Consider the following 27,050-nt stretch of genomic DNA (forward strand, 5'->3'; position numbering starts at 1 on the left):
AGGAAAGATTAAGAAATTATTACAATATTTATAATGTAATCATGTAACTTGGCTATTGGTTAGGTACTGTAGTAACGTGTTATTAATTTATTATTATACATGTGACATTAATCATAATCAGGTGTCGTTAGTATCCGGCGGGGTAAAACCTAGGCTAAAACGAGCGCACCCTAGGAAATGGTCTCCACTCTCCACGCTATGAGCGTAATGGGCGCATAGAGTATATATATAAGAATGGGCGCGTTCGGAAATAGCGCACTGAGCGCACTGCGTGCATCTTTTCTACTCTGGGGTGCCAGTGCCACTGCTAAACGTTACTATAGTAAGTAGTTTTTTATAGGGGTTTATGTGACCATACTGTTGTGTATTGGAACCACATCACGTAATATTCCATATTGTTTAATGTTTATATATACTGTTGCAGTATGCAGTATAATGTGCATAGTGATGACTGCATGCAGGTGACTGCATGGTATTCCTCTGGACACGCACCACCCTACATTAGTTGTATATGATACGGACCACAATTATACTGTACAATCAACCTGCCACACAGACGCATTCCATCATGTATTTTTATGGATCAAAGAGTGTAGTCCCCTCAAACTAGACTGCTTAACCAAAATAGGTTTACAGCAGACATTCACCTTCGACTTATGGAATTAATTGACTTTAGCTTTCGCCATAAAAACTCCGCGTACAGGCACAATATCACCAAGTCATGAGGAGACCCGAGCCGACGTGCTTGCGCATGGCTACCCCTCCAAACACATTACAGTTTTTTCACTTTTTATTTTATTGTATTATTATTATTATTATTTTGATCACTTTCATTCAACATTAATGTATGTAAATACCTTTATTTCTAGCAACCGTCATTCCTAGAAATAAAGTAACATGGACTCCCCTTCTTGCAACAGAGGCCACACTAATACATTAGACAACACCCCGTCATAAAGCACAGGTTCTTTTCGTTAACCCGTTCGTGGAAACGCAGTATGTAGCCAAACAACTTACCAACGTCCCCCCGGAAAAAAAAAAAGAACGGGTTAAAAGCGTCCGCAGCTAGCTCGCCAATTTTGTAGTCTCGATCGTGGATGTTGATAATATAGGAGTAGACCAAGCAATTAATTATGAAGAGAGAGTCCAAGGCGTCGTCCTTATTTCAAATGTAGTGTTTATTTAAGGACAACCAAAGATTAACAAATTGTGACCAACAGGCAACAGCAGTAGATCCTCTGAAAGCAAAGTACAGACAAGACATGACAGTACAAGTGCCTGTGCCCATACCATGAGATGCACGAGGTAAAAGGCACGAGGTTTGTGTTCTGCTGAACAGATTGATTCGGTTCCTTGGGGTGCGTGTAGTAGTGAAATGTGTAGGTGCGTGCTTATATGTGCATGTATGCAAGTGTGCGTGTGTGTGTGTGTGTGTGTGTGTGTGTGTGTGTGTGTGTGTCGAAATAAACCTGTGTAGTGTATGTGTGCTGTCTTGTTTGTCAACTGTATATCAGGTGTTATGTGTGGAGTCATGAGATATACTATATGTTTACCTGTGTTGTGTGTATACAGTCATGGGACCGACCTGTGTACTTTGTGTGTGCTTCTTATTAGTCAACGTGGCTAGGCCTTCCATTGATAGACCTTAGAAGTTAGCCTGGGTCCTAAACTGCATGACTATAATGACCTATATAACCGTTGTGTATCTCAGTATCAAACTATTTATGGCAATATTGTCATGGAGTATGTGAACAGGATTGTGTTACGATGTGGGTGCGATGCGTGTGTTCTGCAGTAAGAATGTGTATTTGTGAAATGGTATAAAGGCATGTTTGCAATACATACATACATCACAGCATAGCATTATCTCTCCAAGGGGAGGGAGAAGGGGTGATTCCTAGCCTTGCTCAGGCTGTCTGGAGTTACCATCGTACCGGTTCCACATGATATAGGCTACATGATATATGTGTATTTGGGTTCCCAGATACTACAATACCATTAAACCTATATAAGGCAAAAATGTCCAAATTTCAATATGCTTTATAAAGCATAATGAAAATTTGAAAATCTTGCCTTGCTATACAAGTGGATTCACTTGCAAGTAAAATGCAAGTGGATTCGTGGGTGTATGTAGGCCTATATAGACAATATTTTAGGCCAATAAAAAAATGTATACCAAATTTCCCACTTTAAACAAAAGAAGCCTGTTGGCTTCTGGACTATAAAGAAGCTGGCTCAATTTATGCAACTTGCATGTATGTCACTCTGTCCACCAGAGGGAGCTAAAACACCATAACAAATGGACTGAAACACATGACAATCAAATGAAATATGATGTGAAAGAAAGATGATGTGCCACACTAGGTTGTTTTGTTTATATATATATATATATATAGCACCTGACGAAGCTCACGGCGAAACGCGTTGTCGCTGTTGTGCTAATACATAAGTTGATGATGCAGTAAGTTGTCCGTCTTTCTTCCGAGTGTGCAGTCCCTTCCTTGGAAGGTTTATTTCTCTTTTTGAAGTGAGAGAGAGAGAGAGAGAGAGAGAGAGAGAGAGAGAGAGAGAGAGAGAGAACACTCACAGCATAGATATTTAACAAACTAACACATTTGTTAATGAGATCATAAGGTTTACAGAAAGAAAAAGCAACAAAGTCATCATTTAGGTTGAAAAACATCCTTTTAATAGGTCCGTGCCACACACTAGTGAAAAATAAAGCTCCTACAAAAGAATGATACTTTTATTCCACAATATCTTAAATAAAGTAACTTCAAGTACTTTTGACTTGGGTACAAAACAACTCTAGCTGCCTCCATTAGGCCACAACACACAGCAAGGTTCAACACAGTGGTTACAAATGGCCTTAGGTCCTCTGTACTGTGGCAGATATGAGGAAATGCATCAGGGAAGCATAACTTGAATGCTTGTTCCTTTTTTTCTGGCATGGGAAGGAATGATTACTGTGACACTGTCCGACTTTGGAGGCCTTGTTGGATTGAAATCATATACAAAAAAATAAAAAGAACATCATAAAAATGAAAACTAAATAAAACGATAACATCCCCTACATGCCCCTGTTGGAAGGGTAGGCACTACCAAGATTAAGGATACCACAGTGTTTGCAGAGGATACGTATATGCTGTACAAACAATATTTATGATAATGTTTCCATCACGTTCCACTAAAATAGAATGCTACAATCATTCTAAGGCATAAACAATATCTTAATATTCTTAAACAATTTTTACACATCGTTCCAAACAAGACATAATATTGACATTAATAAACAGTATATACACAAGAATCACCATTGTCTATCTGTCCAGCTGCTATTCCTGTCAATAAATGCAGTTTTACAGTTTGAACATGATGAATACAGTCCTCTGATGCACCAAAGCACTGAACAGTGTAAACAGTTGAGTCTTTTTTTGTGTGTGATTTATTTATTATTATTTTTTTCTTGGCTTTGTTTCATATTTGGGAGAAAATCCTAACACAAAGACATTCCTTTTTCAATTCAAAGCAGTTGAGCTGATTCTTCCTTTTCATAGAAAATGAAGTGGACCTTTGATTCATAAATAATTATTACAAAATTAAATACATTCACTATAATACGATTAAATAAAAAAAAGGATATTTACAAGTAGTGGAAAGTATTCTAACGCAGTTTCATCAGTGACAGTTGAGGATTCATTCAGTGCAGCGTTCTGACACAGGGAATGGTATTGCACTATGACACCCCATTTCTCTGGGACTCTTTGGGGCTTATATCCCTGTTGTAAAAACCAGCGCACCATGTACGGTGACTTTCTTCTTATCTAGATGATGTCCTTCTCTATGCATTTCGAGGCTTGCGACTTCAGCCATGATGCAAAGCCACATTCTTCAAAATACCTGGTGCTCCGTTGTGAAAAGTAGAATGGGTTTGTATGGGGAGAATCCGAACGGATCTATGTTTGCTTCAGAAGCTCCGTCCAGCGCTTCTCAAAGAACTTCCTCATATTATGACCAGCTCTACCAATATCTGAATTGTCTTCATTGAATTTTTCACAGTTATCAAAGACCAGGTTGACGTCAATAATGAAGGTCTCCAGGTTTTGATACCTGAAAGGAGAGCAAATGTATTGTGAGAAACCAGCTGCAACGTAGCAACGTAAATTGTAAATGTGCAGAATGTAATTGTGGCCTCTGTAGGTATTCATGACAAAGTGGAACAAGAACCAAAACAACTTGAACTCACTGGCTGCTAACCAGCTTCTCGCGTATGGTGGAGAAGTCCATGGGTTTCTTGATGACCTTCCTGTATCCAGGGACAGACTTCAGATTGACAGGTGTGAGGAAAGGCCATGCATCCTGGTGCCGCTCCAACTCCGCCAAGAGAACCCTTTAGAGCGCGCACGCACGCACACACACACACACACACACACACACACACACACACACACACACACCTTGCTGTGTGAATTTTGTTTGTGGAAAAGTCTGTTGGACTCTATTGGACTTCTCTTGTACAGAAGGTAAGAAAGAAAGAACAGCATACTAGCATACTTATTGTACTATTGTTGCGTAGAAGAGAGTGATAACTAACACAGATTTCAAAACACTTTGTGTATGAGGATGAGCACTGAGCAGTCCATACCTGCACAAGCCCAAGTCCCTGTTGTTGTCTCTAGCCGTCTTGGCTCGTTTAACGACGCACACAGGGCTCTCCTGATTGGCTGCTGCTGGAGGAATGGGAGAACTCTCTTCGGGCTTCCTCTTCCTATTGGCCTGATTGGCTCCCTTCTTGGGCGTACTGCTGGCGCTGGCCGAGTCCTCCTCTGACACCTCCACATTACCGCCCTGCTTCCCGTTCTTCTTCACCTCCACAGCTTTCTTGCCTCCCCCTACTCCCCCACTAGGTGTCACCGGTTTGCTCTGAGGTTTTTTGCTTTTGGGAGATGGACCGCTTGCCTATGGACAGTAAAAAAATATATATTTTCGCATTGCATAAAAACCAGAACAGATGGTGTGTTAAAATCTAATATGTGTCAATCAGATTATATGAGGTATGACCGGCCTTCGTTCCGGACATGGCACCGAATAAGCCTAAAATGAGGAGCATTGTGTGATAGTAAACTGTCTTGGTACCTTGGATATACAGGCTGGGCAGTACCAGTCTCCTTCAGGGATGGTGGTGATCTTGGGTTTGTGACAATAGGTATGGCAGCCTTTGTCGCAGCCATCACATAGCAGAAGTAGGTCCTCGTTGTCTCCCTTTCTGCACATCTGACAGTACTACAGAACAAAGCACAGTTCTCAGAGATGTGGTCATCATTATGCAGATGCATATCCAGATGTCCTGTGTATTTTACTCTCTTGTCACAGCTAACCCCTACACTCAGCACAGACAGCCACGTGTCTCTAGGCCTGTCACAATTATTACATAATAGCCTATTACATAATAGCCTAATTATTTGAGATAATCAGAATTATTTTGTCATAATCGTCAATCGTTCCATGTTGAAGAAAATGTCAAACATCTTTCAAAAATAGCAGAAATAGCAGATCTACAAGCTTACAACACGTCACAAAGTGACTTGCTTGTAAGCTTGTACATTTGAAAGCTTGTACATATTTCGGAAAGAAAAAAATATTTAACATGATTCAATGTATCAATGATTTCTTTGTATATTTAAGTTATTTGTCATATGCAATTTGTGATTAAGAAGCCTAAATATATATATATACAAATTGTAACTCTCCAATGTTCAATGCAAAAAAACACAATTAAATCGTTAAAAAAAGATTGTGTGACAAATTGACAATAAATCGTCAACTTATATTTGTAATCGTGACAGCCCTACGTGTCTCATCTTTTATTTATTTATTTATATTAGGACTTGGCTCAAGATAAGCAGTAGGCGGCACTACTTCTCCAGTAAGGTGAATGAATGAATGAATATACGTCTCGTATATTCATTTATTTTATTATTAGACATGAACCAAGATATTAATACGATTCTTGTTGGATAATAATATCTTGAAAAGCCAATTGGCCATACTTAAGTCTGCTGGTTGAGCAGCGGGTCTGAGTTTCTTTCAATTATCTCAAATATGTGTGGAATCTATTCAGCAGAATTAGTTCATATACAGTAACATCAAAAAGTAGTAATATGTTGAAATGAGTTTATACTGTAGATCTGCTATTTTAGAAATTGTGATTTTCACAAACTACTACTCTGGGGTCCCTGGCACAAATTATTTTCAAACTAGCCCTTACCCGTTGTGAGATATTGACCCTTCCCCCCCCCCCCCCCCCCCCCCCCCCTTTGTGGCCGCAGGGGGTACTGCGCCCTGGGTGCGTTTTCGCATTTTTAATTCACTAATACATTAATTATTAATTTATAATTTGTTGAATTGGAAAAAGGGCTTCGTTAAGACCTCCATATTATTATGGTCAATGCCTGTGTGAAAAGTGGGAGCGATTGGTGCAGGCGGTGAGGAGATATGGCGGTGTTTCTGACAGACACACACACATTCAGACATTGACTGAATTATAGTATGATATGATGATGATGATTATAGTATGATGATGATGATGATGATGATATGATGATGATGATGACTAGCCCTTACCCGTTGTGAGATATTGCCCCCCCCCCCCCCCCCTTTGTGGCCGCAGGGGGTACTGCGCCCTGGGTGCGTTTTCGCATTTTTTATTCACTAATACATTAATTATTAATTTATAATTTGTTGAATTGGAAAAAGGGCTTCGTTAAGACCTCCATATTATTATGGTCAATGCCTGTGTGAAAAGTGGGAGCGATTGGTGCAGGCGGTGAGGAGATATGGCGGTGTTTCTGACAGACACACACACATTCAGACATTGACTGAATTATAGTATGATATGATGATGATGATTATAGTATGATGATGATGACTAGCCCTTACCCGTTGTGAGATATTGCCCCCCCCCCCCCCCCCCCCCCGCTGGGGGTACTGCGCTCTGGGTGCGTTTTCGCATTTTTAATTCACTAATACATTAATTATTAATTTATAATTTGTTGAATTGGAAAAAGGGCTTCGTTAAGACCTCCATATTATTATGGTCAATGCCTGTGTGAAAAGTGGGAGCGATTGGTGCAGGCGGTGAGGAGATATGGTGGTGTTTCTGACAGACACACACACATTCAGACATTGACTGAATTATAGTATGATATGATGATGATGATTATAGTATGATGATGATGATGATGATGATGATATGATGATGATGATGACTAGCCCTTACCCGTTGTGAGATATTGCCCCCCCCCCCCCTTGTGGCCGCTGGGGGTACTGCGCTCTGGGTGCGTTTTCGCATTTTTAATTCACTAATAAATTCATTATTAATTTTTAATTTGTTAAATTGGAAAAAGGGCTTCGTTAAGACCTCCATATTATTATGGTCAATGCCTGTGTGAAAAGTGGGAGTGATTGGTGAATGCGGTGAGGAGATAACGCAGTGTTTCTGACAGACATTCAGACAGACAGACAGACATTGACTGAATTATAGTATGATGATGATGATGATATGATGATGATGAGGGTCCGCAGCCAAATACCGTAATAATTTGAATAATAAGAATAAGAATACAAATTAATTTGAGGTTGAAAATGTTTGAGAAACACTGCTTTTAAGTGGGGGCAAAAAACCCATGATGGTTGTCATTATTTTCTATTATCTGCTCACCACTTTCATGATGGACCTCTCCCATGCGATTGACTTCTGTAGCTGTTGGATGCACATGGCCAGCTGGGCAGCACTGCGCACTTCAGTCAGGGCCTTCCTCCACACTTTCATGCCATGGGCCACCTCCTCCTCACCCCTGGGAGAAAACACACAGTGAGGGATCAGAAGGAGAGGCTGGGACACACACAGGGAGTACACACCAGTACCCACACACACGCACACGCGCGTGTACACACACACACACACACACACACACACACACACACACACACACACACACACACACACACACACACACACACACACACACACACACAGTCAAACTAGCCGTCAGCAAGACAGCAGACCACAGATAGCTCCAGCCGTGAGGAGACAGGCATGACGATTTTTGAGGGGTCGGGGTGCAGGGCATTAGGGGGGACGGGTACACACTGAAACCGCCACGCACGTAAAAGGGACACCCATGCAGAAAGTGAGAGAGTGTGGAACTCGATGAGAGTACAGGGCGAGAATCATGAATATGCCCTTTATCAAGTTCACAGATGCAACAACAACCATGCAGACGGCTGCAGGAAGAACAACAAAAACAGTTAAATGTTACTGAACTCAACACCAAAGAGTGTGTGTGTGTGTGTGTGTGTGTGTGTGTGTGTGTGTGTGTGTGTGTGTGTGTGTGTGTGTGTGTGTGTGTGTGTGTGTGTGTGTGTGTGTGCGTGGGGGGGGGGTCGTTAGAAGGGAAAAAAGGAAAAAAGGCAGCCTTAAAGTAGTTTTTTTAAATAGTGTGTGGGGGGGAACAAAGCACACAGAGAGAGAAAGAGAGAGATGTTTTTTGTTTTTTTTTCAGTGCAGGGGTGGGGTGGGGGGGACATTGTTTGGAGAGATGACCTACCCTTCCCTGTCAGCACTAGTGGACGGGGCGGGGGCGGGGACAGTGACCGTACCCACATTATCCAGCCTGATCTGTATGGTGGTACCTAAGGGACTCCTCAGGTACCTGCGCTCGACGTTGCGCTCCAGATCGGCCAGGCGCGTCACAGCAATGTCCAGCGGATTGTCCATGTGACGCATCACCCCGCCCTTCTCTGCCCGCTCCTCCGGGTGCTCCTTGGGGTCCTTGTCCCCTCCTGCCACCAACAGCGGTTTGGTGGGCGGCTTGTGCTCGTAGTACACCAGGTCCTCCCGCTCGGACTGGGGGTCCGAGTGCGTCCAACCCTGGGCACAGGACACAAGCGGTGAGGGTCTTTCGCCTAGTGTATGTGTTGTTGCACCAGCACAACAAATTAAATAAGCAATTTCATATTACAGACTTCTCAGGTGCCCACTCTAGATGTATCCGCAAATACTACCACTTTAATGTATCTGGTTGTAATAGCGACGCAATGTGAAACTGCCATGACGTCATCTTAATGGTGTCAAACACAAGAACAATGAAGTATATCAAAGGCACGTGGCATTTATTCTATGTATGTGGTCAGTTTGTCACAGCAAGGACACACATTTTTCATAGCATTTTTTTTTTGCGGCTTCTATAAAATTAATAAAAATCACACCCGTGTGAACTGAGTGGTGTAGTAATAGCCTGTCTGACGTAATGAAATCATGTCTGACGTAATGAAATCACACCCGGGTGAACAGGGTGAACATAGCAACCATGCTCATTTTTTCTGCACAGACTAACAAAGCCAGTTGTAGGAGTGGTTTACACCACTCAAAAATAGAAATTGTGGCCTGGGCCATGGCTCAATGGTCCAGGCACCTTGGCTGGTAATCGAGTCTGGCAGTGTGCCACGGGTTCGACTCCCGATCCCGACGGCCTTTATTGCATGACTTCCCCCATCTCTCTCCCCATTTCCTGTCAGCCTACTGTCTGTCCCTCCATAAAAAATATAAAAGAAAGGCTAAAGCAGTACTTTCATGTCACCCTTTGGTATCACATTGCTTGGCAACTTGATGGAGGTATTATATCGTTTTTTGTAACTATCCAAAGCTTTTGTCCAATGGAAAACCAACAAAGGCAATTGGAGTTGATTCCATACCATGCGGTGGAAATGCATGAGAGTGTGTGTGTCTACATCAGTGGTTCTCAACATGGGGACCAATGAAAGTGTGTGTCTACATCAGTGGTTCTCAACATGGGGACCAATGAGAGTGTGTGTCTACATCAGTGGTTCTCAACATGGGGACCAGAGACCATGAGAGTGTGTGTCTACATCAGTGGTTCTCAACATGGGGACCAGGGATCATGAGAGTGTGTGTCTACATCAGTGGTTCTCAACATGGGGACCAGGGATCATGAGAGTGTGTGTCTACATCAGTGGTTCTCAACATGGGGACCAGGGATCCTTGAGAGTGTGTGTCTACATCAGTGGTTCTCAACATGGGGACCAGGGATCCTTTAGAGTGTGTGTCTACATCAGTGGTTCTCCACATGGGGACCAGGGATCCTTGAGTGTGTGTCTACATCAGTGGTTCTCCACATGGGGACCAGGGATCCTTGAGTGTGTGTCTACATCAGTGGTTCTCCACATGGGGACCAGGGATCCTTGAGTGTGTGTCTACATCAGTGGTTCTCAACATGGGGACCAGGGATCCTTGAGGGTGTGTGTCTACATCAGTGGTTCTCAACATGGGGACCAGGGATCCTTGAGGGGGTCCACAGCTACATGATTAATAGCTAGGAACCAAATCGACCTGCAGAGTTCTGTAATTCCACGAGTAAGCATACAAATGGAACCGAATGGACCCATAAATTAGCCCATTTGGTTCCAATTGTACACTCTTGGAGTTAATTAGCACAGAGGATTTTACAGTGTAGTCTCAGAGATTAAGAATATATCGTATCAACGGACCCGGGTCCGAATCTGTTGCCTAACAGATATCAAACTGTGGGGTCCTTGAAAAGAAAAAGGTTGAAAGTGGCTGGTGTACCTTGACTTGCAGGCTGGCTGAGGTGACCTTCCTCTCCAGTTCCTCCACCTGCTGCAGCACAGCGATGTCCATCTCCATGGCCTGCTCCTCCACACACCATCCCCGCACCGACTCCACGCTCACCTGGCTCTCCTCCAGGTCACACAGCTCGATCATAGCCACTGGACACACCATGTGACACGCACACATCAGACTCAACCTCATCATCCCATAGGCTACTTAAAATAATAATCCTTTTATTTGTTTAGCTTTATAAATGGAACAAGCAATAGAATTGTTTTTTCTAATACTAAAATAAAGAATACTGTGTATACTGTGTGTATATATATATATATATATATATATATATATATATATATATATATATATATTGTTGGGGAATCATACATATAGAGGCGTATCATTCTATATAAACAGGTGTATATTCTATTAACCCTTTGACCTATGTATGCTTCAATTTGCCCTCTGACCGAGTGTATTCATGTTGACCCTGCACTGTGTCCTTTGTGTGAAATGTTGTTTCCATCTGAACCAGTACAGTGTTGCAGTACACCACAGATATTCTGATTACTCCCTCAGACTAGAGCTGGTTGGGTGGGGAATATGTTATTATGTATTGTTCAGTATGATAACTTGTTTTCATGTCAAGTCGACCTTTTTGGCAGTACCCAAATGTTCTGGAAAGTTCTGAGAAGAGGATGACTAATATGTTTTGGTAGAACTTGGAAAGGCCACGGAATATATATGTGCCGGCCCGGTATCGGTGATATTGTGAAATCATCTGTATTGTGAAATCACATGCTATAAAAGCTGGGGTAGAACCATGATCAGGAGCTAATATGCCAGACTAACAACCGAGGAACAAGTGTGACTCTACTTCTGTACGGTTCATTGGCTGCTTTGCACAACTATCCTTTTTCGACTCTTGTACTTTTCTTTTTGGATTCATCGTTGTACTTTACTTTTGGACTTATTCTCATTTTTGTATTATCTTCAAATAAACCTTTTTGATTAGACCTAATTGTTTTTGCCTCATCATCTACTGGAATATTGACATTCCTCAATAATATATATATATATATATATATATATATATATATATATATATACACAGGTATACCGTATATACACGTATATGAAATCAATCAATTATTAATAATCATAATAAAGTAAATAAATAATAAATAAATAGTACCACTGCTATTCACTGAGACTGCCATAATAACTAGGGGAATTCAGCGTTCTGTGTTGGAATCAAATGGTGGATATAACAAGGTTATGCTTATGGGATCTTTTTCACAGAGGCTTCACAGTTAAGCCTTCTGGTTTTAAAATCCATATCCATAGATATTAATTTATTATTTCATTAAATTAAATTAAATTTCAATTATTATTTTTCACAATGGATTAAATTGCTTAGTTGGATGTCGCCACCACTACTCACCATCTCTGTGCTTGGTGCAGACCTGGGGGATGATCTCCAGATATTTCTGTATCTGTCTGTGCAGGCCTTTCTCCCTGATGCCACGGCTGTGGAGGCAACTGACCAGAGCCCTCAGCTCCTCCATGTCAGACACACGCCACCAACCTGTCAGCATGTCTGTGTACAATGCAACACACACACACGCACACACGCACACACACACACACACACACACACGCACATGCACACGCACACACACACACACACACACACACACACACACACACACACACACACACACACACACACACACACACACACACACACACAAAGACACAGAGAGATAGGAGTGAGAAAGCAGGCATGCATGCAGACACAGACACATGTTTAACCACTTAACCCCTTAGACTTAGTAAACTGGACCTGAGTTGGCTCTGTACTTTGACTGCTTTTCTCTGTCTATACCAATGTCTCCATACCAAAAATAGGACGTTGTTTGTTTATGGACATTTTATTAACCAAAAGCTATAACTCTGTAATGTTTTATAAAATTGAAAAATGTCAATAAATATATTGCTAAAAAAATAGCAAAAGGTGTTTTGTTTTTGTTTGTTACTTTGTTTTTTATGACATTCTCTAAACTCCAAAATCAGGGTTACTACACATTTTTAACAATGCATTTTCAGTCTTTTACCCCATTTCCAGGCCTATAGCAATGGTGCACTAATGAGGCTAATGAGGCTCATGTGTGCTATATAAGGTTCATAACATCCCTCAGGTTAGTCCCAAAACACATATTCACAGTAGAAGTCCGACCTCACACACATACATATCGTAGTATATGCATTATCTGTCACTCACCCTCAAGGATGGGCCGAGGTGTGAGGTGGTCCAAGGATTTGGGGATTTCCAGGGCGGGAGAGTGCATGTTTGCAGTGCGTGGAACCGGTGATTCACTTTTGCTAGAGACACTGGCTGCTGTATTGGCGCTGCCCTCCATGGAGTGACTTGGCATGGGACTGGGGCTACTGCAGAATGGCAGGCTGGGACTCATCATGCCACTCATGCCACTGGGCCAACCAATAAATGGAACCCCCAGTAAGGAGCCGCCAGCTTTAACCTGGAGGGACAGTGGAAATGACTGTAAGAAAGAAAGAGAATCCTAATTCCAGTACTGATGGCTAGCAGACAGTTCACATACATTAGTAGTTAAACTGTACGCATGGTTACACAATTATGGCTGAAATGATAATCCAGATTATTCTTTCTTAATATTGTAATCAAGACTGATTGATTGCGAATTTCCAATTGCTATCGTTTAAGCCCTTCTTTGCAGCTAGCTCACTCACCTGCAGGGCTGAGAGTGGGTAGTTGAGGAGGCCAGCTGGGTGATGCGGGCTGGCAGAGGCCGAAGCGGCGGAGGGGGTGAGGGGCAGGGCCGGGGACGGAGGCGGGGACCGCTGTCTGGCCGGGGTGGAGGAAGAGATCGGAGAGGTGAGAGGGGCTCCCGGCGGAGGGGTGATGATGGAGGACAGATCGCAGGGGGTGCGAGGGAGCAGACTGAACCAGTGGCCGCTCCTCTCTGTCAGGACCCGAAGCAGCTGGTCGTTGGCCTGGAAGGCGAGGTGCGGGGAAAGGGACGAGGTCGGGGGAGTGTTCCCGGGGCTTTCTTGTAGGGCGGGCGGGCACAGGAGAGACGAAAAGGTAGTGGCCAAGGGCGGGGCGTTTACAGTGTCACTAGCGGCCATCATGGACGTGGGTGTGGCTACTGCTGGTTGAGAGGTATTGTAGGTACATGTATGTGAGCATGGTGGTACTGTGGTCATCTGAACCTTTGTAGAGACAACAGGGCTGATGTTTTGCCTCGGACGGGTGCCATCTTTCTCCGCCAACTTTGGGGTTTTGTTGCCAGTCTCCTTGGCGGCGTCCCGAATTGCGTAAAAGTTGGAGAGGGGAGAGTGCTTCTTCTCCTTGTGATCCCTCTCCTCTTCTTTCTGCGGCTCGGACGTGTGCATGCGCGCACTCTGGACGTCACACTCGCTCATGAGTTTGTCTTTCTGCACCTCCACTTCCTGGGGTTCCTCTTTGATATTGACCTCCTCCGCTGCTCTCCTCCTTCTCTGTCGTTCCTCCTCCAGTTCTCCAGGAGCTGTGGGGGGGGATACGTGATGTCATTGCAGCTCATAACACTGTTGTAGCACAGTAGATGTCACACATGCTTTTTGTGAAGCCATGTAGGTTGGACTCGTGCCAGGCTTGTTCACGGTTTTTGTTTAATTATAATTTCAATTCAGACACACTTAGAAACGTAATCAAGGGAGCAAGCGGAAATCAATATCCTTTCAGACATCACAAGGACACCTCAAACTTAAACTACAGACTAATCTACAATATTGATGGGGCTAAAATTACCTTCTCCACTCTCCATAGCCTCTATGAAGACCCCTCCACAGTGAGGCAGCACCCAATACCGGCGCCGGTAGCGATCTTGACCGTACATCATGGAGCGCAGAGAATGGGATGCTTCAAACAGCTTCCGTCTGATCTGGTGATGTTGCTGCAAAATAATTCATACATAATATCTTGTTTTATACTACTGTACACTGATATTTCAATCAAGGAAGCCTCAGAAGTCATAATATCGTAATAATATAAATTTACTCTACTGTATTATCCATACAATCAATCATAATCGCTCTCTTTTGATTCTAATACTAATAGTACTGTAATAGCAATTCTAATTCAGTTCTATTTACAAATAATCTCGTTTTTATGACCTCTCCCAACAGAGCGAGGTAACCAAACATAAACAGCTCAAAATGGCCAGGTATGTCAGCTACAGTATATTGGTCTTATTAGCTTCAGGCAGTGCTCATTGTCAACCACTAAGTGTCCTACCGACACCTACTTCTCAATGGAAGAAAAGGGAGACCACCACTGCAGAATGATGTGCTAGTTATATTGTATTTACATAATCTACCATACAGATCGGATTAAAATAACATTTCTTTAAAAAATTAAAACAAGTTCCAGATTGTAGCTTGTAATTTCTAAACTTGATTGGTTTTCTGAGACACACAAACCAATCTGACCAGTCAATCTACCATGCATGCAACCTATTTGCGCATATCTTAATAACAGTGTGGATTTTTCTTTTAATTTGTAATAGCATTTAGAAATACTTTGACAGTAGCATACCTTGGCTAATTTCTCTATCTGCTTCTCCAGCTCCTCCACACTGGTGGACTGATCCCCTTCATCCTGAAAGAGACACACATTCACATCTATGAGCCTATGGACAACTGTGGCGGTCAAGAGGTGCACACAAAGCTAAACATTTTGACCGGTGCTGGATCAAAACAGATACACTGTAAAGAAAGAGAAGTTCCCCACACTGTTGCTCCCAAAAAAATTCATTAATAGAGCGATTAAAAAAAAGCAGTGGTTCTCAAACCTTTTTATGTCTTAAGTATTTGGATGCTGAAACTCATCTGAAAAGATTTCGTGCGAAGGACCCCCATGCAAGATTTGTGTTTAAAAAATATTCAAGATCTTTTTTTTCTTTAAACAGCAGATCAACAACCCTTACAATGCGTCGCATGCACTGTACATAGGGTTAAAGTGGTTAAAATGATAATATATCAACTCAATTTGCAGAGGACCCCCAGGAACCCTCTCAACCCCTCTCGACCCCTGGTCCCCGCCGGACCCCCATTTGGAGAACCAATGATCTACAGTACATCATGCTCACATAGGAACTCATACCTCATCGCACGTCTCCACCTTTTTCCCCTTCTTGATCTCTTCTTCCTCGTCTTCGTCGTCCTCGTCAGCCTGCTCATCGCTGTCGTCCTCGTCGTCCTCGTCATCGTCGCTGTCTCCGCCCACTTTGCTCTTGTGCTTGAGGACAGAGGACGGAGTGCCACCCAGGGACTGGTTCTCCTCCATACACACACTGGCCTCCCTCCGCCCTGTCCGCTTGGCATGGATAGTCCTCAGCCTGCGCGCACGCACGCACGCACGCACGCACACACACACACACACACACACACACACACACACACACACACACACACACACACACACACACACACATACACACACACACACACACACACACACACACACACACACACAGATTGAGTATAACGATGTAAAAATTCAACCAACTAATTCTAAGCATTTAACGTGGTCTTACTTCTTAAGTTTTCCCTCCATGATGATCTTGTCTTTCCTCATGTTTGCCATGTGGTCCAGGTTTTTGTCGATCTCACTGCAGAGACAAAGGCAGACCTGTTAGTTCAACATACTGTAGACCGCACACACGCACACATGCATACTCCCAATGCTGGTCTTCCCAGACATTAACCACTTTCAACATGGCGTCGCAGCATCCACCTGACACTGTTGTACAATGAAGAATAAAATATGGCTAAGTAGTAAATGGTGCATTTAAATGGTGCATTTATATAGCGCCTTTATCCAAGGCGCTTTACATAGATTGAAGTGGCTAATTCCCTGTATATGGGAATGAAACAGACAAGTCCATAGGGCTGGCAAACACCTACAGCCACAGTAAACGGTCTCAAGAGCCAACACTGCAGGGCATGCATTAATAATTGAATAAATATGTCCCTTCAAAACAGGACTACATCTACACTACAAATGAACAGATTTATGGAGCCATTTCAGGGCATTAATAAAACATTCCATTATTAGCCAACATAATAAAAGGTGGTTAAACAACAACACCAGTTGAATTGGAACTCCTCATAACACTGCAATGATGTTCTCCATTGTATGTAGATGATAACTAGAGATGTCCCGATACTGTATCGGTATCGGAAAAGTATCGGTATCGGCCCTTTTTGGTCATATCAGGTCCTACCGGTATCGGTGAATGCCAGTCTAACCATCAATCCGACACAGGGGTAAGGGGTTGACATTATGGCAGGTAAATAAAATGTTGGGGCATGTGGAGTTTGCTTTCGAGTTGCCCAAACTGCAAGTGCACATATGAGTGAGGAGTCTGCTATAAACACAACAAGAGATATATAGCTAGATAGCTATAAACACAACACAAGATCACAACACTGGTATCGGTATTCGGTATTCAGTATCAGTGTCGGTATCAGCTAACCCAGAAATTGTGGTATCGGGATCGGATCAGGAACGAAAAAAGTGTATCGGGACATCCCTAATGATAACCCACTACTACGCTAGGTTTTTGGCTTGTAATGCAACATTTTTGTTTAAAATTGTGGGTGAAGCTTGCTACAAATTGGTATCTGTGTTACTTTTTTCCATTTTCTTTCTTTTTTTTTTGGGGGGGGGAGCTTGTTCTCTGCATTTTACGCATCCCAGCAGTGGGCAGTGGCACTCGGGAGAGCAGTTCAGTATCTTGCTCAAGCCAGGAAGGCAGGATGAGCTGTGTGACCATGAATGTGATATATTGTGCAGTTGTGCACCATGACCATAGCTTTAAACACCATGATATAATCATGATACTGCACGGCCTCTCATGTATTATTGTTTAAATGTAGTGCACTTGGGGTAGATGAACAAACAGTATCAGTGTGTGACTCCATGTATCACTTGACGTTTGATTGGTTATAATGTTAAAAAATCCTGCCCCAAGATGCTACTTAGACCCTTTAGTTTACATTCAACAAAATGACATGAATGCATTAGTACATTGCAGTTATCTTACCTAATGACAGTCCTGCTGCAGGCCAGCTCATTAGCTAGAAAGCCCAGAATAGAGGCTTTCTGGGCAGGAGTGTGGGCCTGAAAGGCCTTGGTCTTCAGACTGAGGGCCAGAAGGGCCAGTTCTGTGTTGGCACAATGGGCCCCCATGTACATCTGTAACACTTCTGACACATTGTCCCTGTTGATGCCAACATTTGTCAGGTGATCTCCTAGCATGGTCTTTGTCTGAAAGAGAAGGAGACGGTGAGTGAGGCGGGGAGTGATGAAACAGATTAAGTTTCTTAAAAAAAAAAAAAATCTCCCCAGTTTAGTCATTAAACCAATTCCCACATGTAGTCCCTGGCTCCTCCTCCTTTTCACCTGACTGCAAGGAGTTTCACCAGGAGGGCATAATGCATGTAGAGAAACATGTTATCCCTCCTGGTTTCACTCCCTGCTCAACAAGAGCACCAACCATCCTGTTCCTCCCCTGCTGCCGTCCCAGTTCCCACCCGCAGACAAATGTGTTCAACTGAACCCCAGTCTCCATGGTGGTGGGCAGGTACTTGCACCACCCAGACACCGTTCTCAAGTAATAAAAAGTGTGTTTCTCAGAAAACAATGGTGTATTTGTCATTACAGACAGTTTACCTTTTGTCCTGGTGGCAATCCAGGGTCACACACAGCCAGAGACAGCAGTCTTACTAAAAGGTCTTGGACTTGGCCCATGCTGTCACCCACATTGAGCAGGCCTTCTTGCAGCATGCCCAGGGTGGGCACATCCATGTTAACATCAAGCCCCAGCACCTTGCCAAAGCCCCGCAGGAACTGCATCAACATCAAGCAGTTTGACACGGCACGTCCTGGCAGAATCAACCCAGGAATGCGGGAAAACTCTGGCAGAGGCTGGACAGGGAGTGAAAACACGGCTGGTTAGTTATCATTTAGGGTTACATTAACACCCAGGATGTTGCAGTGTACTCCATGGACACCCAGAAACACCATTACATAATGATCCTGTTGCTCAGTGGTTGTTTTATAATTTAGTGCAATGACTGCACATCATTCCATAGTGCATTACTTGACAACAACCACTGGGGGGCACAGACCACCTAATAATAATAATCACAATCATCATAATAAAGCTATATTGAACACAAAATCAATCAAAAGAGTCATTTTATTTCGATTAAACAAATAGGCCTAATTGAGAAACAAAAAAAAAAATATATATATATATATATATATATATATATATATATATATATATATATATATATATCAATGAATCACTTCTTTTAAACTCAGCTACCTTATGATCAGAGAGACACATGTCTTCATTTGGCTTCTTCAGCTCTCGTGCTATCTCCATCTCCAGCCTGCGTTGCTCCAGCTTCCGTTCCTTTGACAGGCGCTTTTCATCCCTCTTCTCCTGCCGCAGGCGCTCGCGCTCCTGCAGGCGTTCAGGTGTTCAGGTGAGTATTATCCACAGCAGTGGTTCTCAAAATGTTTCACTAAAAGGACCCCCAAAATGAATATGTATTTTGGCCACAGACCCATACAAGGTTTGTGTTATTAAAATGGTTAAAAAAATATTCAAAATTCATCAAACACATTTAATAATACATAAATAGCCAAAGCAACGTGGTTGTGGCCATGTAGATAGGCTATTTTCAAATAGCCAATGTGTACAGGGTGAAAGAGGATAAATTATTTGAACTAATTTTGATGGGTACTCCCTGGAATGCCTAAAGGCGCCCCTCAGCCCACTTTTGAGAACCATTGATCCAAAGCAAATGGTGAGTGTTCATTTAAGCCTAAGAGTGGAAAAAGTTACCCTTTACTCATATGAGTCCTTTTTTTGTTGTTGTTGCCAGCAGGCTTTCACCTGTATGGGTCCATACACTCTCGTAGTTTTAGCATTTTAGCAGTGTGTGCTTGCAGTCTATGTGTGTGCAGGTGTTTGTATTTGTTAGTACACTTCACAACATGCCTTTAATTTGATATGAGATGATGACTGAATAGCCTTTAAGTTGGTATGAGATGATGACTGAATAAATCATCTTTTGTTAGACCTCAACCTTGGCAGAGTTGGTGCGTCTCCCATTTGTTGTGGCCAAAGACCCAAGTCATAGCAATGTGTGAACACAGATGTTCACTCTGTGACTCTGAGTGAGCCATATTAGAATTCAGTTTAATGCCACTGTGTGCATTCAAAGTGTTTGAACGCTGGATTCGTTTGACTCTGTATGGGGCATACGTGTGTGCGAGTGTGTGCATGTGGTTGGATGTTTAAGGCCTACCTCTGCTTTCTTGCGAGCCTCCACGGCCTTCATCAGCATCACATGTTGCCTCCTCCTTTCTCTCTCCTGGAACGGCAAACAAAACGAAACAAAATAAAAAATACACAAAAATAAACACATACATATGCTACTGAACACAAACTCAAATTATTTTAGTCTGTATTCATTAAAGAAATAAACTATTTATATAATGAACTATAGTCACCTTACTTCAAATAGAAAATAAAAAAACAACACAACATGATGCTTCACATGTACAAATGTCACATGTTTGATAGAAGCATAAGTGAAGGTAACAGGAAGTACGATGACAACCAAAAACAAAGCAACACAGCGATGCAATACAGAGTAGATGTGATGACAGGCTCAAAAAAGAGAAGCAGCTGGAATCAGTGATGGTGTCTAAAGGAAAGCTGACAATACGAAAACCACAAAAATCCGGGTTGCAACGGCTCTTCTGACATCTCACGTTTCCGTTACAGTGGAAAAATGATGAATTCCGTTCCGTTCCGATCAAAAATGTATCAATCTTTCTAAAAAATGTGTATGTCTGAGGAATACGACAAATGGGAATGTAAAAACAAAAGCAGAGAGTACAGAAAAGAGCAGTTCCACTTTGGGCAGTAACAAGTGCAGTATGTGCAGGGACGTCTATCAGCTATACTATCTGATGATGCCACATTTAATAATTTTGGTTTGGTTTGCATGCTACAAAAAGACATGGGAGACCAGTAATGACAGAGTATCATTTCATTTCATGTTTCTTTATAGCAGTTAACCACTATACTTTGTTGACCATGTTACTCCAGGGGTCTTTACTTGGTCCCCTCCTTTTTCCCTCTAGTGGGGCCCTATTTTTGCCATACTATACCCCTTATCCCTAAACTTCTTTGCCTTTTTTATTTATTTTTATATATTTTTTTACCATTTTGAAAACATTTTAAAATCGATCAACTAGCCAATCTACATCAACACATTGTGAGCTTGTAGATAGATAGGCTATTAGAACTATTCAAAAATGTTTTTCAAAATAGTTAAAACGGCAAAGACGTTTAGGGATAAGGGGTATTGCACTGGCGAAAATAGGGCTAGGGCCCATCTCTTCTCTTCTGTTTTGCCAAATGCTTGCCTATTTTTGAGGAATGCTTGCCTATTATGACCAGAATAGGGCCCAGAATAGGAATTCTAGGGTTCGTGTGGTTGAAAAGGCCCAATTGCCGCCCTTTTTTTAGCCTTGTCAATGACATTTCCAGTGCATAGAGAAATGGGTTGGGAATGAGGAACTTAGTTATTGTGAAATCAACAGACATGATGATAACGCCTCAGTAAAAAGGAGCTTTGGGTCCATAGTACTCAAGTTCATCTGAGAATGGAATGCTAGCGGTAGCAGTCTAAGGAAATGTAAACAAACATAATGAGATCTGTAGCGTCAGGATTTGTCTAGTTCTCCAATCATATCTCTACTGTGAGAACATGTCATAACCATTCACGTTTTGTACAATTAGGTATGACACCCTTCAATTGCAAGTTTTTCTTTTCCGATATTTAGCATTTCACCATTTTATGGTGTTCTGAGTCAAAGACTGACTCAGCAAACAGTCCACCATCAGACAGATAATCAGACACGGCCCTTAGATTCAGCTGCAACTGTATGTATGAGTGAGACGAGCTATAAGCAAGACAGCCAGGCCAAAAAAAAGAAGGAAAAAAAAGGAACACTACATAGAACCACATTTATCTCCATGGCAGAATATTACTTGTGTTATTCTATCTAGACTGTGGAGGGTCTGCAAGGAACCAAATGGGGCTCCGGCTGTTCTAAACCTGAGAGGGAACCAGGCCGAAGGTGATTCTACCATAGAGACAAAACGGTTCTTTGCAGCTCTTTTTCTTTTTTCCTTTTTTTCTGTGCAGAGTACAGTGAATGACAGGGTGGCTGGATGGCGCGTGTTAAAAGTCCAGCACCCTGTGGACTGCAGGACAGATGCGTGGACAGACAAGACACAAGCTAAATGTCTGGACCCAAATCATCAAGCACTCACGAGTCACAGAGCTACTTCAATTCAACAGTTAGATGATGTGTGTATAGTAAATATATATATATATATATTGGATGGAAACTCCTTGAGTGCACTTTTAGACAGTGAGAGAGTGGATTGGCTATAGCGGTCTTTGCAATGCATTCTGAGTAGGGGGGGGGGGGGGGTTGGGTGGGGGTGGGGGTGGTACAGAAGCTGCCTGACCACCGTGACAGGGTCAGTCAGTCGTCCCTCGGGACAAGCAGATGGAGGCAGTGTTCTGACTCTTTTTTCCCCCGTTCATTGTTGGTTTTGCTGGAAAGCCATGCAGAAGAATGTAGTATGACGGCAGCCAGTGCTACACGTAATGCATTGCTATGACAACCATATCACAACCAGTTACACGATGCAGGTGTTAGATGTACAAAAAGAAACATACCCATACCATATCTAGTCTATGCCTCTCCAACTCCTGGCAGAGAGAGTTGGCAAAAGTATTATGGGACAGAAGTAATATCCAGTACCAATAAAGCATGGGATTTGATACCCCCAAAAAAAACAAGAAATAATGAATATTTTAATTAAATAGAGACCACAGACACATGTTCATACTCTCAGTCCCTCACACACTCACACTAACACACACACACTAACACACACACACATGCGAGTACACACACGCACACACACACACACACATACACACACACACACACACACACACACACACACACGCACACACACATACACACACACATACACACACACACACACCTGTAAATTCTTATTCAAGTGAGGTATGGTATAGCGGTATAGAGTATTAATAGAGAAATATCTATCATGTTCAAGAGGCTTTGCAGATTGAAGGGAATGCATACCTGATGTTTCAGAATCTCTGCCTGCTGTCTCCTCATCTCTTTCTCCTTGAAGGGAAGCAAGAGAAGATGAGGGAAAAATCAATATGCTTTCATATTGCCAACATCATGAAAATCACTACAGCGTGATGGGATTGCGGCCCATTTGAAAGGCGGTATGGCTCTAATTCCATTGTCAGCTACATCTCAAATGGAAAAAGAAGTTCAATACTTTGGTAAATGTAAAGATGAAAGAATTTGTGATTTTTGGAGCAACAAAAGAGCATTTCATTGCCTCATGGTGTGCATATTTAAGTGGCACGTACTTAAATCTCATGTTCTATCTGAAGGATTTGTTGAAAATACAAACAAACCTTTATCCTTTTTTCAGCCTCCATTATTTTGGCGCCGGCAACTTCTTCCTTCTTTCTCCGTTTGACCTGTGAATTCAGATTACAGTCAGGACATCGGAGACCACAAAACGCACATACATCAATCAGCTCGTTTTGCTTCGCAGCACTCTAAATGATTTATTTGTGGTCTTTTCTGGTTTTAAGGGAAGATTTCATGCTCCTGAATGCCAGTCAGAATTTGTAAAACAGAGAATGAATAATGTATCACTTAAACGTATTAATTGTGAATGTGTTGAAGTCTCCCGTTAACCCATTTAGACCTGAGGACGATTCTACAAAATGTCTTCTAAATCATGACAGTTTTCTGAAAAACCTTATGTTTCTGTATCAGTGGTGCTCAATATTTCATGTCAAGGAGCCCAAATATTATATGTAATTGGCCGCCGACCACCATCTGAAAATATGTTAAATGTATATAGCAAAGAGTAACAATATATATTCAAAGATTTGAGGGACATTTTCACGATTTTTCAAAAATAGCAGATCTACAAGCGAGTGTGTAGATCTGCTATTTTGCAATAGCTAAAGTATAACATAATGCTTAAAACACCAAAAAAAAGGGTTCCCCGTCCTGAATGGGTTAAGAGTGCCTTGCCAACCGTGTCAACTCAAATTTGATTTAGCCCTGCTAAAACACTTTGAAGCTCCGTCGGTGTAATTGTGCATCCCTGTGTGTAGTTGTGCCTGTGTTTGCATGCATGTGTGTGTATGCTTGTGTGTATGCTTGTGTGTGCAAAACAGCACCTTTCCTTCCTCCCCCCCTCCGACCCACTTATGCTAAACTGTTACTGTTGTCTGATGAAAAGAAAGACTTTTCTGTCCAATTTAAATAAGGTCTGAAGAGGCAGCGACAGCCATTTTAATATTCAACGGACGTCAACCAAGACCAATTTAGCATTAGTTCCATGTGGAATTATGCCTAAGAAGACGCAACTCCCTCCAATACAATATGCTACTGTTCAGTAATGGGCTTTGGTAAGATAAAAAACACTATGGACTGAGGGGTTGCAGCTATTCAAGAATGTTCTGCTTAATCAGAGGTGCGGCTGCATCAGACGTTGTACCTCCAAAATGTGATGTGCCCTGAGCTCCTTCTCCATCCGTATCTGCTGAATACGCTTGATCTTCTCCTATGAAAACAACACTATCTCTTAATACTTCGGAGATGGGGAACACACCCTTGCGCAAAGCAATTCAAGACGTCACTGCATTCATGTGAGGTTTGTGGGATGGAGGGGCACACAACTGCAGTAATCGTTTTAAAAAAACAACTGTGCCTGCATTAATGATAGGTAATTATAAAACCCAGGATCAACAACACAGAAGCAAAAACAAGTTGTCCCCACCACACGTACGAGTACTGACTGTGGCAGGACATGTGGAAGGGTAAAGGAAATGGCATCATAGACATGAAGCATAAACAATACCCACTTGCTGTTTGAGAATCTTGATATGCTCTTTCTGCTTCCTTCTGTCTTCTGCTGCCATGATAGCTGTAACAAAAACAGAAAAACACGACATCAACTCTACATCTGGTATCTTCAAGCTCAAGCTCAGCTAAAATGATAAAATACCAAATGCCACAGACGAAAAACAGTCTAAGTCCACACTATTGATCCATAATGTATAAATGATAGATAAGGGTTCAGGACAACGAGGCCTTTTCGTGGAGGGGTCAGAATGAAATTTGGACTTAGACTGTTTTTCGTCTGTGGTACTCATTATGACAAAGAATCAGACACAGACTTAGAAGAAAGAGAAGTATAGGTGTAGAAGACAAACAAAAAAGAAAAAGACTGGGGGTCTAATGAGGGTATGGCTCCATGTGTATCTCTGGATTCATTGGACCAATCTATGTGTCAGTCATCTATAACGTTTTCAGGTCATAGACACATCATACAGTAGATATGATAGGATCCAGCCCAATCCGACCCCCATTCACTTCCAATATAACACGATAGTAAGTAATAAAATAACATTTGTGTGTGTGTGTGTGTGTGTGTGTGTGTGTGTGTGTGTGTGTGTGTGTGTGTGTGTGTGTGTGTGTGTGTGTGTGTGTGTGTGTGTGTGTGTGTGTGTGTGTGTTAGGGCATTCACTTCTAGTCATTTTTACTAGTTGCCTAGTTTACTAGTTGTTTAACCACCTAGCCTATTATGTTAAAAAAAAAAAAGAAAAAAAAAAGCTTATTTTTTTTAAATATTTTTTTAAATAAATATGTATACATTTAAAAACTGTGTACATTGGTGACTATAACTATAATCTACCTGATATTGAGGCCTACAAAAGCAACTAGTCGACTAGTACTAGTCGACTAGTTGCTTAATGCCCTAGTGTGTGTGTGTGTGTGTGTGTGTGTGTGTGTGTGTGTGTGTGTGTGTGTGTGTGTGTGTGTGTGTGTGTGTGTGTGTGTGTGTGTGTGTGTGTGTGTGTACCATGCTGTCTGCGAGCCTCTTTGGCAGCACGGGCCAGAGCCTGCTTCTCCAGCTTTCTCATCAGCTTCATCTGAGTAGCCTGTCGGGCTATCTCTGCACAAACACAACACACATGGACAAGAGATTAAGCACAAGACTAGTTACATCCTTTATATACAGTATAATACACACACACACACACACACACACACACACACACACACACACACACCGTGTATGTATATATATAACTTTTTCGTTTTGTTTTTATAAATGAATTGGTTTATTCACACGCAGCAGAAAAGGCACGCTTGTAATCTTCAGAACGATATCAGGATGTGTATGAATCAGGGCTACCAGAGACGCCATACGTTTATTGGAATGTAAGTAAAAACCACACACACACACACACACACACACACACACACACACACACACACACACACACACACACACACACACACACACACACACACACACACACACTGTGTATATATACAGTACACATACATAATACAGTATATACGATTATTATTTTTCTTGGCTAACCTTGGGCCTCCAGTTTGCGCAAAAGTTTAACTTCGCTAGCGCTCGGGCCCTCTGGAGCAACAGGATCGCCCACATTAGGGGGGCGACCCTTCCTCCGTCGGGAACCCTTGCCCCCCTCAGCCCCCGACTGTCTCTCCGAGTTAGGGAGACGACCCCTACGACCTTCCATGGCCAAGATACGAGGAATGATCTCATCTTCCTTCAGCAAGCTCCACTGGAGACCCTGGTAGGAGAACAGGGGAAACGGAGAGAGAGAGAGAGAGAGAGAGAGAGAGAGAGAGAGAGAGAGAGAGAGAGAGGTAGTAATACATCAACTCTTGAGAAAAACAATGGTGTACTGTACACCATACTGTACTGTATTGTGCTTTAAAATAAACTTTTGGTATTGTCAATATAACTGTTAGCTAGATAGTGAAACAATGATAATTGGATGTATAGAACATTACTTTGTTGGGTTAGGAAAAAGAGTCAGTATATCTAGTTGAATAACTCACTAAAAGACATACATGCCCACTCATTTACTGGTCTATTAGTACATTTGTCCATAGTAACATGAAGTTTTGTGTCGCTGCATGGCTGGCCTCTCAATACTGTCTGAAGTTCTCTTCTCTACGCTGCCCCCAACACTTCACAACCACCCACCCCCTAGCTTTATCTTTGTGCTTCCCTCCCACACACATAACATGATGACATACATGACTGGTCACCTGTGGAAGTAATGTCAGCTGATTATTGCATTTCC

At 42.3% G+C, this 27,050-nt stretch overlaps 1 protein-coding gene across 2 annotated transcripts in view; it reads right to left on the minus strand.

Annotated features, from left to right (window-relative positions):
* Positions 1 to 2,666: 2,666 nt before the first annotated feature.
* The window catches only part of LOC306920023 (bromodomain adjacent to zinc finger domain protein 2B-like), a 35,326-nt gene continuing 10,942 nt past the window's right edge, over positions 2,667 to 27,050 (minus strand). Inside the window, exons 10-34 of one of the 2 annotated variants that reach the window (XM_079496614.1) lie at positions 26,309 to 26,531; positions 25,781 to 25,873; positions 24,779 to 24,840; positions 24,412 to 24,477; positions 23,309 to 23,374; positions 22,959 to 23,003; positions 22,526 to 22,552; positions 20,063 to 20,128; positions 19,072 to 19,212; positions 18,411 to 18,665; positions 17,782 to 18,005; positions 16,270 to 16,344; positions 15,837 to 16,071; positions 15,270 to 15,332; positions 14,484 to 14,628; positions 13,421 to 14,220; positions 12,933 to 13,191; positions 12,093 to 12,248; positions 10,649 to 10,809; positions 8,610 to 8,932; positions 7,721 to 7,856; positions 5,137 to 5,283; positions 4,646 to 4,959; positions 4,247 to 4,390; positions 2,667 to 4,110 (exon numbers count right to left, since the gene is read on the minus strand). In XM_079496614.1, coding sequence (XP_079352740.1) covers positions 3,957 to 4,110; positions 4,247 to 4,390; positions 4,646 to 4,959; positions 5,137 to 5,283; positions 7,721 to 7,856; positions 8,610 to 8,932; positions 10,649 to 10,809; positions 12,093 to 12,248; positions 12,933 to 13,191; positions 13,421 to 14,220; positions 14,484 to 14,628; positions 15,270 to 15,332; positions 15,837 to 16,071; positions 16,270 to 16,344; positions 17,782 to 18,005; positions 18,411 to 18,665; positions 19,072 to 19,212; positions 20,063 to 20,128; positions 22,526 to 22,552; positions 22,959 to 23,003; positions 23,309 to 23,374; positions 24,412 to 24,477; positions 24,779 to 24,840; positions 25,781 to 25,873; positions 26,309 to 26,531 — 4,380 coding nt within the window. In that variant the 3' untranslated portion in view covers positions 2,667 to 3,956. The remainder of the gene's footprint in view (positions 4,111 to 4,246; positions 4,391 to 4,645; positions 4,960 to 5,136; positions 5,284 to 7,720; positions 7,857 to 8,609; positions 8,933 to 10,648; positions 10,810 to 12,092; positions 12,249 to 12,932; positions 13,192 to 13,420; positions 14,221 to 14,483; positions 14,629 to 15,269; positions 15,333 to 15,836; positions 16,072 to 16,269; positions 16,345 to 17,781; positions 18,006 to 18,410; positions 18,666 to 19,071; positions 19,213 to 20,062; positions 20,129 to 22,525; positions 22,553 to 22,958; positions 23,004 to 23,308; positions 23,375 to 24,411; positions 24,478 to 24,778; positions 24,841 to 25,780; positions 25,874 to 26,308; positions 26,532 to 27,050) is intronic. The other variant, XM_079496615.1, reaches the window with a different exon arrangement.

The sequence above is a fragment of the Electrona antarctica genome (genome assembly GCF_951216825.1).
Source record: "Electrona antarctica genome assembly, chromosome: 3".
NCBI lineage: Eukaryota > Metazoa > Chordata > Actinopteri > Myctophiformes > Myctophidae > Electrona > Electrona antarctica.